Source organism: Gossypium hirsutum, chromosome A13 (genome assembly GCF_007990345.1).
Source record: "Gossypium hirsutum isolate 1008001.06 chromosome A13, Gossypium_hirsutum_v2.1, whole genome shotgun sequence".
Classification (NCBI taxonomy): domain Eukaryota; kingdom Viridiplantae; phylum Streptophyta; class Magnoliopsida; order Malvales; family Malvaceae; genus Gossypium; species Gossypium hirsutum.
This window is the reverse complement of record NC_053436.1, coordinates 80,327,275-80,340,132: the sequence shown is the minus strand read 5'-3', so window position 1 is coordinate 80,340,132 and position 12,858 is coordinate 80,327,275. Positions and strand designations below refer to the sequence as shown.

Sequence of the window (12,858 nt, the reverse complement as noted above, 5' to 3'; positions counted from 1 at the left end):
GATGCAAGTTGTATTTGAGATGTCTAACTTAGGGGAGATGACCTATTTTCTTGGCATAGAAGTAATCCAGACTCAACATGCTATTTTTATAAGTCAACAAGCATTTTCCTTGAATATTTTGAGAAAGTTCTGTATGGAAAATTGTAAACCAGCCAGCATTTCAGTGGCACAAGGTGAGAAGCTTTCTAGCGAAGGTGACTATGAGAAAGTGGATAAAAAGAGGTATAGAAGCCTTGTAGATTGTTTGCTTTATTTGACATCATCGAGGCTTGACATTATGTTTACAGTCAGGCTTCTATCAAGGTTTATACATTGCTATAATGTAGTCTCACTTTAAAGTAGCTAAGAGGGTCCTAAGATATGTCAAAAGAACTCTTAGTTATATGGTTAGATTTGTGAAATCTGAATAAGTCAAGCTGGTTGGGTATTCGAACAGTGACTGGGCTGGTTCAGTTGATGATATGAAGAGTACTTCAGGGTATTTTTTCACTTTAGGCTCAAGAGTTTTTTTTAGAGCTCGAAGAAGCAACAAACAGTGGCATAATCAACAGTAAAGTAGAGTACATTGCAGTAGCTGCAACTGTTAATCAAGCCATTTGGCTTAGAAAGCTTTTGAGTGATTTGAATTTGAGTCAAGGGGAAGCAACAGAGATCAAGATTGATAATCAGTCTATTGTTGTAATTACAAAAATTTTAGTGTTTCATGGCAAAACAAATCATTTGAATATTAAATTTCACTTGTAAGAGAAGTTGAGCAATCAAAAGAAGTCAACCTAATTCATTACAGTTCATAAGACAAGTTTACTAACATTTTAACTAAGCCCATTGGGATTGCTAGGTTTGTGAGCTTGAGGAGAAATATTGGTGTCTACTGCATAGAGCCCAAGAAGGAGTGTTGAATGTTGTCCAGCCATGTAACGACAAATTTTTTTTTATGCATAACCATGCAACTGAAGCATGGTTACATGCAAGTATGACAGAATTGCATGATAAACTAGTTTAGTTCAGTTGTAACTTGTTTTAATGATGTACAAAGGCTAGTTAGCTGATATGTTTATGTTCAAGTACCATTTTGGCTGATAAGTTAGCATGTTTAAGTGTACAAGAAATGTTTTGTAAGTTTCCATGTTGTTAGTGGGAGTTATTATGTATTTGGTAAAGTTTGTAACTTAAAGGTAACAATTCCTTTTGAAATAGATGATGAAAAACATTTCCAGCTTCTTCTTTTTTTTTTCATTTTCTCATTTTTTCTTTGTCCTTTGTCTTTTGTTATCGATAACCCCAACAGATAGCCAAGATAAAATATATATACAACTCTTTAGGCAGTTCACTTATTCGGTCCATCAATGTTTCTACATAAAAATTAATTGATTCTTCAATACACAAGGCAGCATAAAGACACTTTAAGGATATAGTTCTTAAACACATAATTAATTTGCATATATACAGTTTGAAAAAAGAGGCACAAGATATAACAGCTAACAGAATTCATGTTTATTCAACTTACTGCAACTACATTAAACAAGGGAAATTAAGTAACAAATTTTATGATATTTCACACTCGATAGACATCAATTACACGATAAAAACACCAACAAAGATTTGGTTTTCACCGAATTGTATATATGTTTTTCGAATGTCAGTTCACCTTATTTGCTATGTGTTCTATTCGTGGCTTTCAAAGAAAAGTTTTAATGTTTTGAGAGAAAAGTTACTTGTTAAGGTTTAGGGTTTGATATAGACCTCATCATGGGCCGAGAAATCTATCCTGGCCAGAAGGCCCGCACGAAAAGTGGGTGAGTTTGGAAAAAAATATAGGTTCGAAAAATAGACTTGGACAAAAAATCGAGGCCCATTTCTAAATAGGTCGGGCCTCGAGTAAGATTTTTTTGGCCCAGCCCGACCCGAATTTAAAAAAGAAAACTGCTACTGTTTCCAATTGTTTTGATGTTGTTTTGCCACTGTTTTGTTGTCATTTTGCTATTATATTTTTACTATTTTATTACTATTTAGAGGCATTTGCTTGCTAAGTTACACCTAAGAGCATACATATTAAATATTTTTTAATTTTTTCTCAATTTGTTGGAAAATATTTATTTTAATGTTTTTAGTGTATTTGATTTATTATATTTTTTAAATTTGTTTTTATATAAAAATAATAATATAAAAATTAATAAGGGCGAGTCAAGCTCAGGTTTTAGAATTTTTATCCGGGCCGGACTTAGACAAAATTTTAGGCTCATATATACTTAAATATTTGAATTAACTTCAACTTGGATCAATCGATTTCTTATACTGATTAAATCATTAAAAACTGATTGAATTACATACATATTTGCGTATTTATATGTAAATATAAATTTTAAAATTATTAATTAAGTTGAATAATTTAATTAAATGATAATATTTTAATTTTAACTATAACTATAAAAATAATTAAAGATAAATAAATATAAATGAATTTAAAATAATAAAATCTTATATGAACAATAAGTATTAATACATGTGGATATTAACAGAAATGAAACTAAACACACAAAAAATTTGAACTTAAAACTAATTTAAGATTAGAAATATATTAATTATCATAAAAAATAAAAAAATAAACTGGGAATCACTATCATTAAATCTCACAATTTGGAGTTGATGTATGCACTCAATGAAAAGTATCATAAGGTGAAGTTTAATAAAATTTTCAGAAAAGGGAACTAAGCTACACAGTGAATGGCTAAAAAGTTTGTGAATTAGATTGTATCTATTCCTACAACTCCAGTGTTAGAATTAAGTGACTCGAATCCTTATTTAAATAAAATACAGTGGTAAAATAAAATAAAAGACGAATCCATATAGAATTAAATTTATTTTATTTTATTTTAGAATAAGATTTTTTAAACCTTATTAAATTCCATCTATTTGATATTAATTAGAATAAGGTGTTTCAATCTTACTAGAATATGGCTTTACAAGCCTATAAATAGACATAGTCTTTTCCTCTTGTAATCATTTGAATTCGACATAGTGAATTTTCTTCTCCTCTGCCCGTGATTTTTTTCCCGAAAGGGTTTCCACGTAAAAATTTGTGTGTTCTTTATTTTATTTTATTTTTATTTTATTTTTCACAAATGGGTATTAGAGTTTCCAGGTTATTCATCTCGATCACGGTAATGACGTCTTTGAAGTATGAAATTCCGCTGTTGGATCGCAATACCAGATTTGCTTTGTGGTAGATTAAGATACAAGTAGTTCTTGCGCTGGTGGATCTGGAGGATGCTCTGTTAGGGATAGATAAGATGCCTTCGACATTAACAGATGAAGAGAAGAAACTTAAGGATCGAAAGGCATTAACACAATTACATCTGCATTTGTCCAATGAAATTTTACAGGATGTGATGAAAGAGAAGACCGTCGCTGCATTATGGAAGAGGCTAGAACAAATATGTATGTCGAAAACTCTAACAAGCAAGTTGCATATGAATGTCGAAAACTCTAACAAGCAAGTTGCATATGAAGCAGCGTCTTTATGCTCATCGTTTGGAGGAAGGTGCGTCTGTACACGAACACTTAACAATGTTTAAAGAAATTCTCTCAAACTTGGAGGCCATGGAGGTTCAGTATGATAAGGAAGATCTAGGGTTGATTCTACTTTGTTCGTTGCCCCTATCTTATTCAACCTTTAGAGACACGATTTTATATAGCCGCGAGTCTCTCACAGTTGATGAAGTTTATGATTCTTTGACCTCATATGATAAGATGAAACATCTTGTGGTTGAACAAGACTTTCAGGGAGAGGGTCTCATTGTTCGTGAGAGACAAGATCGAAATGCTAATAATGATCGTGGAAGGACACAAGAATAGAATCATCGCGGTAAATCTAAGGGTAGATCAAAGTCTTTAAACAGAGGTAAAACTTGTAACTTCTGTAAGAAGAAAGGGCACATTAAATCTGAGTGCTATAAGCTACAGAACAAGATTAAAGGCAGACTGCGAACCGAAAGGGAAAACAACCAGAAAATTCTAGTGAAGCTGATGTTGTAGAAGACTACAGCGATGGTGAACTTCTAGTCGCTTCGGTCAACAATTCTAAAGTAAGCGAGGAGTGGATACTTGATTCAGGCTGCACCTTCCACATGATTCCTAATCGGGATTGGTTTACAACTTACGAAACAGTGTCTGAAGGTGTTGTTTTGATGGGAAATAATGTTTCATGTAATATCGCAGGTGTTGGAACAATTAAAGGAGAGTGTGGTCAAGAGAGAGAGAGAAAGTGAGTGACGTAAGCCCCCCGAGAGGGGTATGGGGGGTAACGGTACATCTGACCCATCGAGAATTTTGTACAAAAAGTTGTCGAAAATCCTCGACAATTGGATACAAAAAAAGAAATCTTTTTTTCAGAAGGTACAATTCAAAATTCCTAGTCAGCAAGAACAGTGGCCTTTCCGCTGCTAGGTCTAGTTGGCAATTTAGCTGATAGGATGAGGGACACGAACGCATTAAGAAAGCAAGTGAACTTACCATGAGCAGATTGGATCCATTGGGCAAATATGGGTTCGATCAAGATTTGTTTCTCCGGATGGAGTTGTCAGAACACTTAATGACGTACGACATGTTTAAGAATTGAAAAGAAATTTAATTTCGTTGAGTACTCTTGATTCAAAAGGTTACAGATACACAGCTGAAAGTGGGGTTTTAAAGATTTCCAAAGGTTCCCTTATTGTGATGAAAGGGCAGAGAAAGGCTTCCAAGTTATATGTTTTGCAGGGTTCTACTGTTACTAATGATGCAGCTGTTGCTTCTTCTTCCTTGTCAGATGATGATATTACTAAACTTTGGCATATGCGCCTAGGGCATATGACTGAGAATGGCATGACAGAATTGAGCAAAAGAGGACTTCTTGATGGGCAAGGAATTTGCAAACTGAATTTCTGTAAGCACTGTGTTTTTGGCAAGAAAAAGAGAGTTCGATTCACTAGAGGAATCCATAACACGAAGGGAACGTTGGAGTATATTCATTCTGATCTGTGGGGGACATTCAGAGTGCCTTCAAGAGGTGAAGCTAATATATGCTAACCTTTATTGATGATTTTTCTAGAAAAGTTTGGGCGTTCTTCTTGAAGCAGAGAAATGATGTGTTTTTCGCATTTAAGTCTTGCAAAAGTATGATTGAAAAATAGACGGGAAAACAAATAAAATACCTCCGCACAGACAATAGCTTAGAGTTCTGTTCTGATGAGTTTAATAGATTATGCAAGTCAGAAGGGATCGTGATACACTTGACAGTTCGCCATACTCCATAGCAAAATGGCGTTGCAGAACGAATTAATAGAACGATCGTGGAGAAGGTTCGATGTATGTTGTCAAATGCCAACTTACCAAAGTCGTTTTGGGCCGAAGCAGCCTCTACTGCATGTTTTTTGATCAACCGATCTCCATCGATTGCCATTGAGAAAAAGACTCCACAAGAGGTATGGTTTGGTAATCCTGCTAATTATTTTGACTTAAAGATCTTTGGGTGTCCTATGTATGCTTATGTTGATAATCAAAAATTGGAACCGAGATTCATTAAATTTGTTTTTCTTGGTTATAAAGCTAGTGTAAAAGGGTATAAGTTATGGTGTCCTGAAAATAGAAAAGTTGTTATTAGCAGAGATGTTGTTTTTGATGAAACTGCTATGCTACCTAATTTATCTCTTAAAGACTCTTCCAATAAAGAAAATAAAAAACAGGTGGAGCATCAGATTAATACAGAGTCGACTCCTCAAGCCAGTAAAAAAATTGAGAATAGAGTTGCTTCTTCACCACAATACTCTATCGCCAAAAACAGAACTAGAAGAGAAATTAAACCTTCAAAGAAGTATGCCGAGGCTGATCTAGTTGCTTATGCTTTAAATGTGGCTGATGATATAGATGCAAACCAAGAGCCATCTAATTATTCTGAGGCAGTTAGCTGTGAAGACTCAAAAAAATAGATATTTGCTATGCAAAAGGAGATTGAATCACTTCAAAAAAACAAAACATGGGATCTTGTGAAACTTCCTAAAGGTAAGAAGACTGTTCGTTGTAAATGGGTGTTTAAAGCAAGGTTTGTTGCAAAGGGTTATAGTCAAATTCCAATAGTGGACTTCACAGATGTGTTCTCCCCAGTTGTGAAGCATAGTTCGATTTGAGCTTTGCTTGGTATTGTGGCCATGCATGATTTGGAGCTTGAGCAGTTAGATGTAAAAACTGCATTTTTGCGTGGAAAACTTGAAGAGGATATTTACATGCAACAACTAGAGGGTTTTATAGTCTTAGAAAAAGAGGACTATATTTGTTTGCTGAAAAAGTCCCTTTATGGTTTGAAACAGTCACCAAGGTAGTGGTACAAGAGGTTTGATTCCTTTTTGACTTCTCATGATTTCAAAAGAAGTAGTTTTGACAGTTGTGTTTACTTTAAGAAAAACAACGATGGTTCTTTTGTGTATCTACTTCTTTATGTTGATGACATGTTGCTAGCAACAAAAGATAAATGAGAGATAATAAAGGTTAAAGTCCAACTAAGTGAAGAATTTGAGATGAAAGATTTGGGACCAGCAAAGAAGATACTTGGTATGGAGATTCTCAGAAATAGAAAAGCAAGTAAATTGTACCTAAGTCAGAAGGGGTACATTGAGAAAGTTCTTTGCAGGTTCAATATGCAGAGTGCTAAGCTTGTTAGTACTCCTTTAACAGCCCATTCAGACTTTTATCTGCTTTGTCTCTACAATCAGATGATGAGATTAAGTACATGTCACATGTTCCATACTCTAGTGCAGTGGGATCTCTCATGTTTGCTATGGTTTGTTCACATCCAGATTTATCATATGCAGTTAGTGTAGTTAGCAAATATATGGTGAATCCTGGTAAAAAACATTGGAAAGCAGTTCAGTGGATTTTAAGATACTTACAAGGTACTATTGATGTTTGCTTACATTTTGGAAGAACTAGAGATGGAGTCATTGGGTATGTTGATGCTAATTTTGCTGGAGACCTTGATAGAAGAAGATCTCTCACAGGTTATGTCTTTACAATCGGAGGTTGTGCAATCAATTGGAAAGCCACTTTGTAAACTACAGTCGCTTTGTCTACCACTGAAGCTGAGTACATGGCGATTACTAAGGCTTGTAAAGAAGCCATTTGGTTGAAGGGACTCTTTAGTGAACTCAATGAAGACCTTCAAATCAACACAGTATTTTGTGACAGTCAGAGTGCCATCTTTCTTACAAAAGATCAAATGTTTCATGAGAGAACAAAACACATTGATGTTCGGTATCATTTTTTTCGTGATATTATTGCTCGTGGTGATATTGTTGTGAGCAAAATTAGTACTCATGAAAATCCTGCAGATATGATGACCAAGTCACTTCCTATAACCAAGTTTGAGCATTGCTTAGACTTGGTTGGTGTTTATTGTTGAAGTTAAACCCTTCAGGGGTTTTATGGAAGAGGTGGAGAACTTGTTCGTTGAGAGTTTGCGATGAAGAACTTGTTCATTGAGAATTCGTGTCAAGGTGGAGATTGTTAGAATTAAGTGACCCGAATCCTTATTTAAATAAAATACAGTGGTAAAATAAAATAAAAGAAGAATCCATATAGAATTACAATTCTTTTATTTTATTTTAGAATAAGGTTGTATTAAATTCCATCTATTTGATATTGGTTAGAATAAGGTGTTTCAGTCTTACTAGAATATGACTTTACAAGCCTATAAATAGACATAGTCTATTCCTTTTGTAATCATTCGAATTCGACATAGTGAATTTTCTTCTCCTCTACCCATGATTTTTTTCCCGAAAGGATTTCTACGTAAAAATTTGTATGTTCTTTATTTTATTTGTATTTTATTTTATTTTATTTTTCACATCCTGTAATCTTACATTATTAGAAATCTAAATAAAATCAATTTTTTTTTCACTCACCGCAAAAAAATAGTAAACTTTTGTTAGAAATTATCCAAAAAGACATTTTTGTTATGAAGGAGAAAGAAGAAAGAGAATTAGCCTACTATTAGCATTACAATGATACTATATATAAATCTCTTTCCTTCTAACATATTCATGCATTACATTACATGATTCATGTTCCCAGCCTTCTCTTTTCCCCTCCTCAAGCAACCACATAAATCTCTCTCCCTCAAAACTCTTTTTCCTCCACAAAATATCAATCCATTTCTTATTCAACTCTCAAAACACAAGAACAATACATAAAAAAATATTCATGCTTCACTCTTCTCTATCTCCATATCTTTGTTAAAGTTTCAGCTGTCGATATGAACAACCTCGTTTCCCTCTGCAATTCCACAATGAAGCTTCCTTCAAGGGTCCTAACCCTCAGGAACGCATCAGTTGTGGGGTTCAGACATTTGTATAATACCCCTTGTGATCAAAAGCTTACTTTCAAGAGCAAAGCTTCTTTCAGTTTCAATCAAAACTCTCAATTCCACGCCTTCCCTTCTCCATTCTTAGCCTTTCAAGGCGTTATCAACAATACACAGAAGTTGATTTGCTTAACAAGTTCAAGTTTTGGCCTACACAGTACGGTTTCAAGGCCTTATGGTGTCCCTATAGAAGCTAGTGCGGTTGAAACCGACAAGAATCCCGAGAGACTTTGTGTGAAAAACTGCAACAATGCGAAGCCACAAGAAGACGAGAACATTGTTGGAGGAGAAGTTCCTGGCGCTGAATATGGAAACAGTAGAGCATCACTTGAGAGCGAAATTGACAAGGAGGCATGGAGTTTGTTGAGAGATGCAGTTGTGACGTATTGTGGATTCCCCGTTGGTACCGTGGCTTCAAATGATCCAGGTGATAAGCATCCTTTGAACTATGACCAAGTTTTCATTCGCGATTTCGTGCCTTCGGCTTTGGCTTTCTTGCTTGGAGGTGAAGGAGAGATTGTCAGGAATTTTCTCCTCCATACTTTGCAGTTGCAGGTACATACGCTTATTTGTCATCTTGGATAATAATGTTCTAGCAGCATTAGTTGTGCATTTCCCTTTTTTTTCTTTTTTTTTTCTTGTTTAGGTCATTCCATTGAATAAATGTTTAATCACCATTTATATGTCACACAATTATGTCATTTGTAATTCATAGACAGACTGTACAGATATGAAAGGATATCAACCCATCAATCACATATTAAAAAGTGATGATAGTTGGTATTCTTTTTATGTTTATTTAAGGTCAATCCAGGTTCAATTTTTGGGGGGAGCACTTCAAGAGTAAAATCCTGAATGCACCAAGTCAATGCGTGAGAGTGCACCTTTAAGATTGCCTAGATAGGGGATTAGGTCGAAGCAAAGCAGAGAGTTACCCTGGCTATATTACCACACATAAAGTTGGTACATTGTGCCTTTTAGATTCCTTTTGATCTCTGTAGAAGTTTGAGAGTTTGTTAGTTATGTAATAATTTCATGCCTCTTTTGCACATGCTAGAGGCTTGAGACACATCCACACACATGGATATGTGGTTTACTATTTTTCCCTGATCAAGCTTGCATAATTATCCATTTGAAACTTGATGTTCGATGTAGAGTACGGAGAAAACTGTCGACTGCTATAGCCCCGGACAGGGCTTGATGCCGGTAAGTTTCAAGGTTAGAACTGTACCTCTGGGTGACAATAAGTTTGAGGAAGTGATAGATCCACATTTTGGTGGATCAGCTATTGGCCGTGTTGCGCCAGTGGGCTCCGGTTAGTTTATTTGCTACTTTGTTTTCCTTTTACTAAAAGTGACTTAAGTTCATTGAGGTGATGCTGTTGATAGGACTGTGGTGGATTATATTGTTGAGGGCATATGGGAAGATCAGTGGCGACTATAAATTGCAAGAGAGAGAGGATTTTCAAACAGGGATTAAAATGATCCTCAACTTGTGTTTAGCTGATGGATTTGATATGTTTCCTTCTCTGTTAGTCACTGATGGATCCTGCATGATTGACAGAAAGATGGGTGTTCATGGTCATCCCCTTGAGATCCAAGTGGGTTCACTTATTTCTAGTTTTTAAACTCTCTCTGTTTGACCTTGTTATGTTTTGTTGCCTCATGTTTGATCTACAGGCTTTGACTTATGCTGCTCTGCGATGCTCTCGTGAGATGCTGACAGTAAATGAATGTTCCAAGAATTTGATGACAGCCATCAACAATAGACTCAGTGCACTATCATTTCACATTAGAGAATACTATTGGGTGGACCTGAAAAAAACCAATGAGATATACCGATATAAAACAGAAGAGTACTCCATGGATGCTACCAACAAGTTCAATATTTATCCTGAACAAATTCCTCCATGGCTTATAGATTGGATACCTGAAGACGGTGGGTATCTAATTGGCAATCTACAGCCAGCTCACATGGATTTTAGGTTCTTTACGCTTGGTAACCTCTGGTCCCTTATTTCATCACTGGCCACTCCAAAACAAAATGAAGCTATTCTCAAATTAATCGAAGCTAAATGGGATGATATCGTGGGACATATGCCTCTCAAGATATGCTATCCTGCATTAGAGAACGAGGAGTGGCGCATAGTTACTGGCAGTGACCCAAAGAACACGTCAGTACCTTGTCTACCTTTATGACCAGTCTCTATATATGCATGCATGTATACCTACTGACACTAGTGTGCTTAATGGACTTGTGCAGGCCTTGGTCCTTTCACAACGGTGGATCATGGCCAGCACTTCTTTGGCAGGTAAACTTAATTATCTAGTTTTGTTGTCTGATAGGCTTTGTTTGAAGACTTGAATTATAGTGGCAGGCTCTAAATCTTTAAATTACTGCGTTAGTTCACATTGGCATGCATCAAGATGGGCAAAATAGAACTAGCACAGAAAGCAGTTGGTTTGGCAGAGAAGAAGCTTTCAGTTGACCGTTGGCCTGAATATTATGACACCCCAAGTGGGAAGTTTGTTGGAAAACAATCTCGAATTTATCAAACATGGGCTATTGCTGGTTTTTTGACCTCTAGAATGATGTTGGAGAAACCAGACATGGCTTCCTTGTTATTCTGGGAGGAGGACAACGAGCTTCTTGAGAACTGTGTTTGTGCTCTTACTAAAGGTGGCCGCAAAATATGTAGTCGTGATGTTGCTAAATCTCAGATACTTGTGTAGTATAATATTTTTAACGGAACACCATTGGTTGCTGCACAGCCACGAGTTTAGAGTAGAGTAATTTAAGAGATTGATAAGCAACATTCATCTTGGAAGTTCATCATACAAATATGAAATTTGTGTTACAACTTACAAGCTGGTGTAGCCTAGAAATAGCCATATATGTAATTTTTCCAAGTAGTCTTCCAAGTTGATTGGTATTGAAAGTGGGAATAGGATCAAAAGAGAACAATATAATATAATATATATATTCTCTTTAACCCCAATGCCTTTTTTTACGTGTATATATATATTCTCTTTGACCGATAAAGAATAAATGAGAATTGAAAAAGTAAAGAACGAATAAACATAGGCAAACAAGACAATAGCATATTTTTAAGTTAAAAATAATTTGGGTTGCTTCCAATAGGTTGAAGCAACAATGCATATGTTGTAGTACTAACATGCAATGCAACAAGTTTTCCGAGATTGAAACTGTAAACACCTCTTTTTTTTAATTGTTATATATTGATTGATTACTAGAAGTAATGCTACTAGTTAAAGACACTCAACAGGAAATGACAGCAATCCAAAACCATGAATATTAAATTAACCCAGAGATGAAGGGTTCTTCTCCTAATGGAAATTGGGACACCTTGTCCTAGTTCTTCTCCTTGGATGATTCCTCGCCTTCAATCTCAAAAGCAGATACAGGGTAAGATCTGGACAGCCCAGCAGGGGTCTTGAAAGTGATTTTGCCAGTGGCTGGATCATCAACATAGATATCACTCAGTGTGACCCAAATCAAAAGCTCCTTGCTCTTAACCCCATTCAGCTTCTTTATCCTGTTTTTCTCAATCACTGCAGTGACTTCAGTTGCATACGAAACAGGCTTCCCAATCTTTTCAAACTTGTGGGTTATGCTCTTCTTCTGTTTAAGCCACACGAACCCTGTCTCCTTCACATATCCACATTCTTCAATGTCTTTCAAGGGCAAAAGCCCTCTGGGCATGCCCATCTCCTCCAGCAAAGACTTGGATTTCACTTGACAGATCTCATCTCCATGGTATACTTCTGAAGCACTGGCTTTGATCTCTTCTGTCACCAAAGACATCTTTTTTCTCCTCTCTGTAACCTGAAACTGGTGTATACTTGTCTTGTTAGAGAAGATGCTTAATGGCTGAGTAAGGGGCAAAAGACGATGGGCGTTGATATAGTTGTCAAGCTATTTATCCACCCTTGTGGGAGGAGAATATTTCGATAATGCCATTATGGCAAGTGGCAGGCATGCATGGCCTCCAAAATGACCTGTTCAAATTAAGGCTGGGCTTTGGGGTAAAGCCATAAATAACGGCTGGTCCATTCTGGCAGACTGCTGCTTATTGCTGGTTTAGGTGGCAGTGCTTAGGTGAACTAACTGGTACAGCCGAGAGTAATTTAGGTGAACAGAAAGGGGCATTAGATTCTGCGTAGCTAGTAGCTTTCTTAGGTATTAATGAAAATATAAGATACACATGGAAACTTCCTGCAGAAATTAGGAGGATAAAAAAGGATTTTTGTCAAGGAAATACGCCAAGTGTGAATTACGTGGGATGGGGATTCCAGTTTTTGAAGTAACATATCGCGTCATAAACATGAACCATGAACCATAAAAACTTGTGGGAGCTCCTAAAGACCAAACATTTACCCCATTCAGTAAACTTTCACTGCTAATACATATTTTACCCACTTCGTTTGTTGATATTAAAACAAAGA

General features: G+C 36.0%; 2 protein-coding genes across 2 annotated transcripts; one reads left to right on the top strand and one right to left on the bottom strand.

Annotated features, from left to right (window-relative positions):
• Window positions 1-8,075: 8,075 nt before the first annotated feature.
• On the top strand, window positions 8,076-11,368 carry LOC107893742 (alkaline/neutral invertase A, mitochondrial). The gene is made up of 6 exons (XM_016818810.2): window positions 8,076-8,947; window positions 9,548-9,707; window positions 9,781-9,992; window positions 10,072-10,565; window positions 10,655-10,703; window positions 10,798-11,368. Exons 1-6 carry the CDS (start codon window positions 8,285-8,287, stop codon window positions 11,122-11,124), a joined length of 1,905 nt encoding a protein of 634 aa, XP_016674299.2. The 5' UTR covers window positions 8,076-8,284; the 3' UTR covers window positions 11,125-11,368.
• A 105-nt stretch (window positions 11,369-11,473) lies between these two features.
• On the bottom strand, window positions 11,474-12,721 carry LOC107893744 (uncharacterized). The gene has a single exon (XM_016818814.2). It carries the CDS (start codon window positions 12,215-12,217, stop codon window positions 11,765-11,767), a length of 453 nt encoding a protein of 150 aa, XP_016674303.1. The 5' UTR covers window positions 12,218-12,721; the 3' UTR covers window positions 11,474-11,764.
• Between the last annotated feature and the right edge of the window lie 137 nt (window positions 12,722-12,858).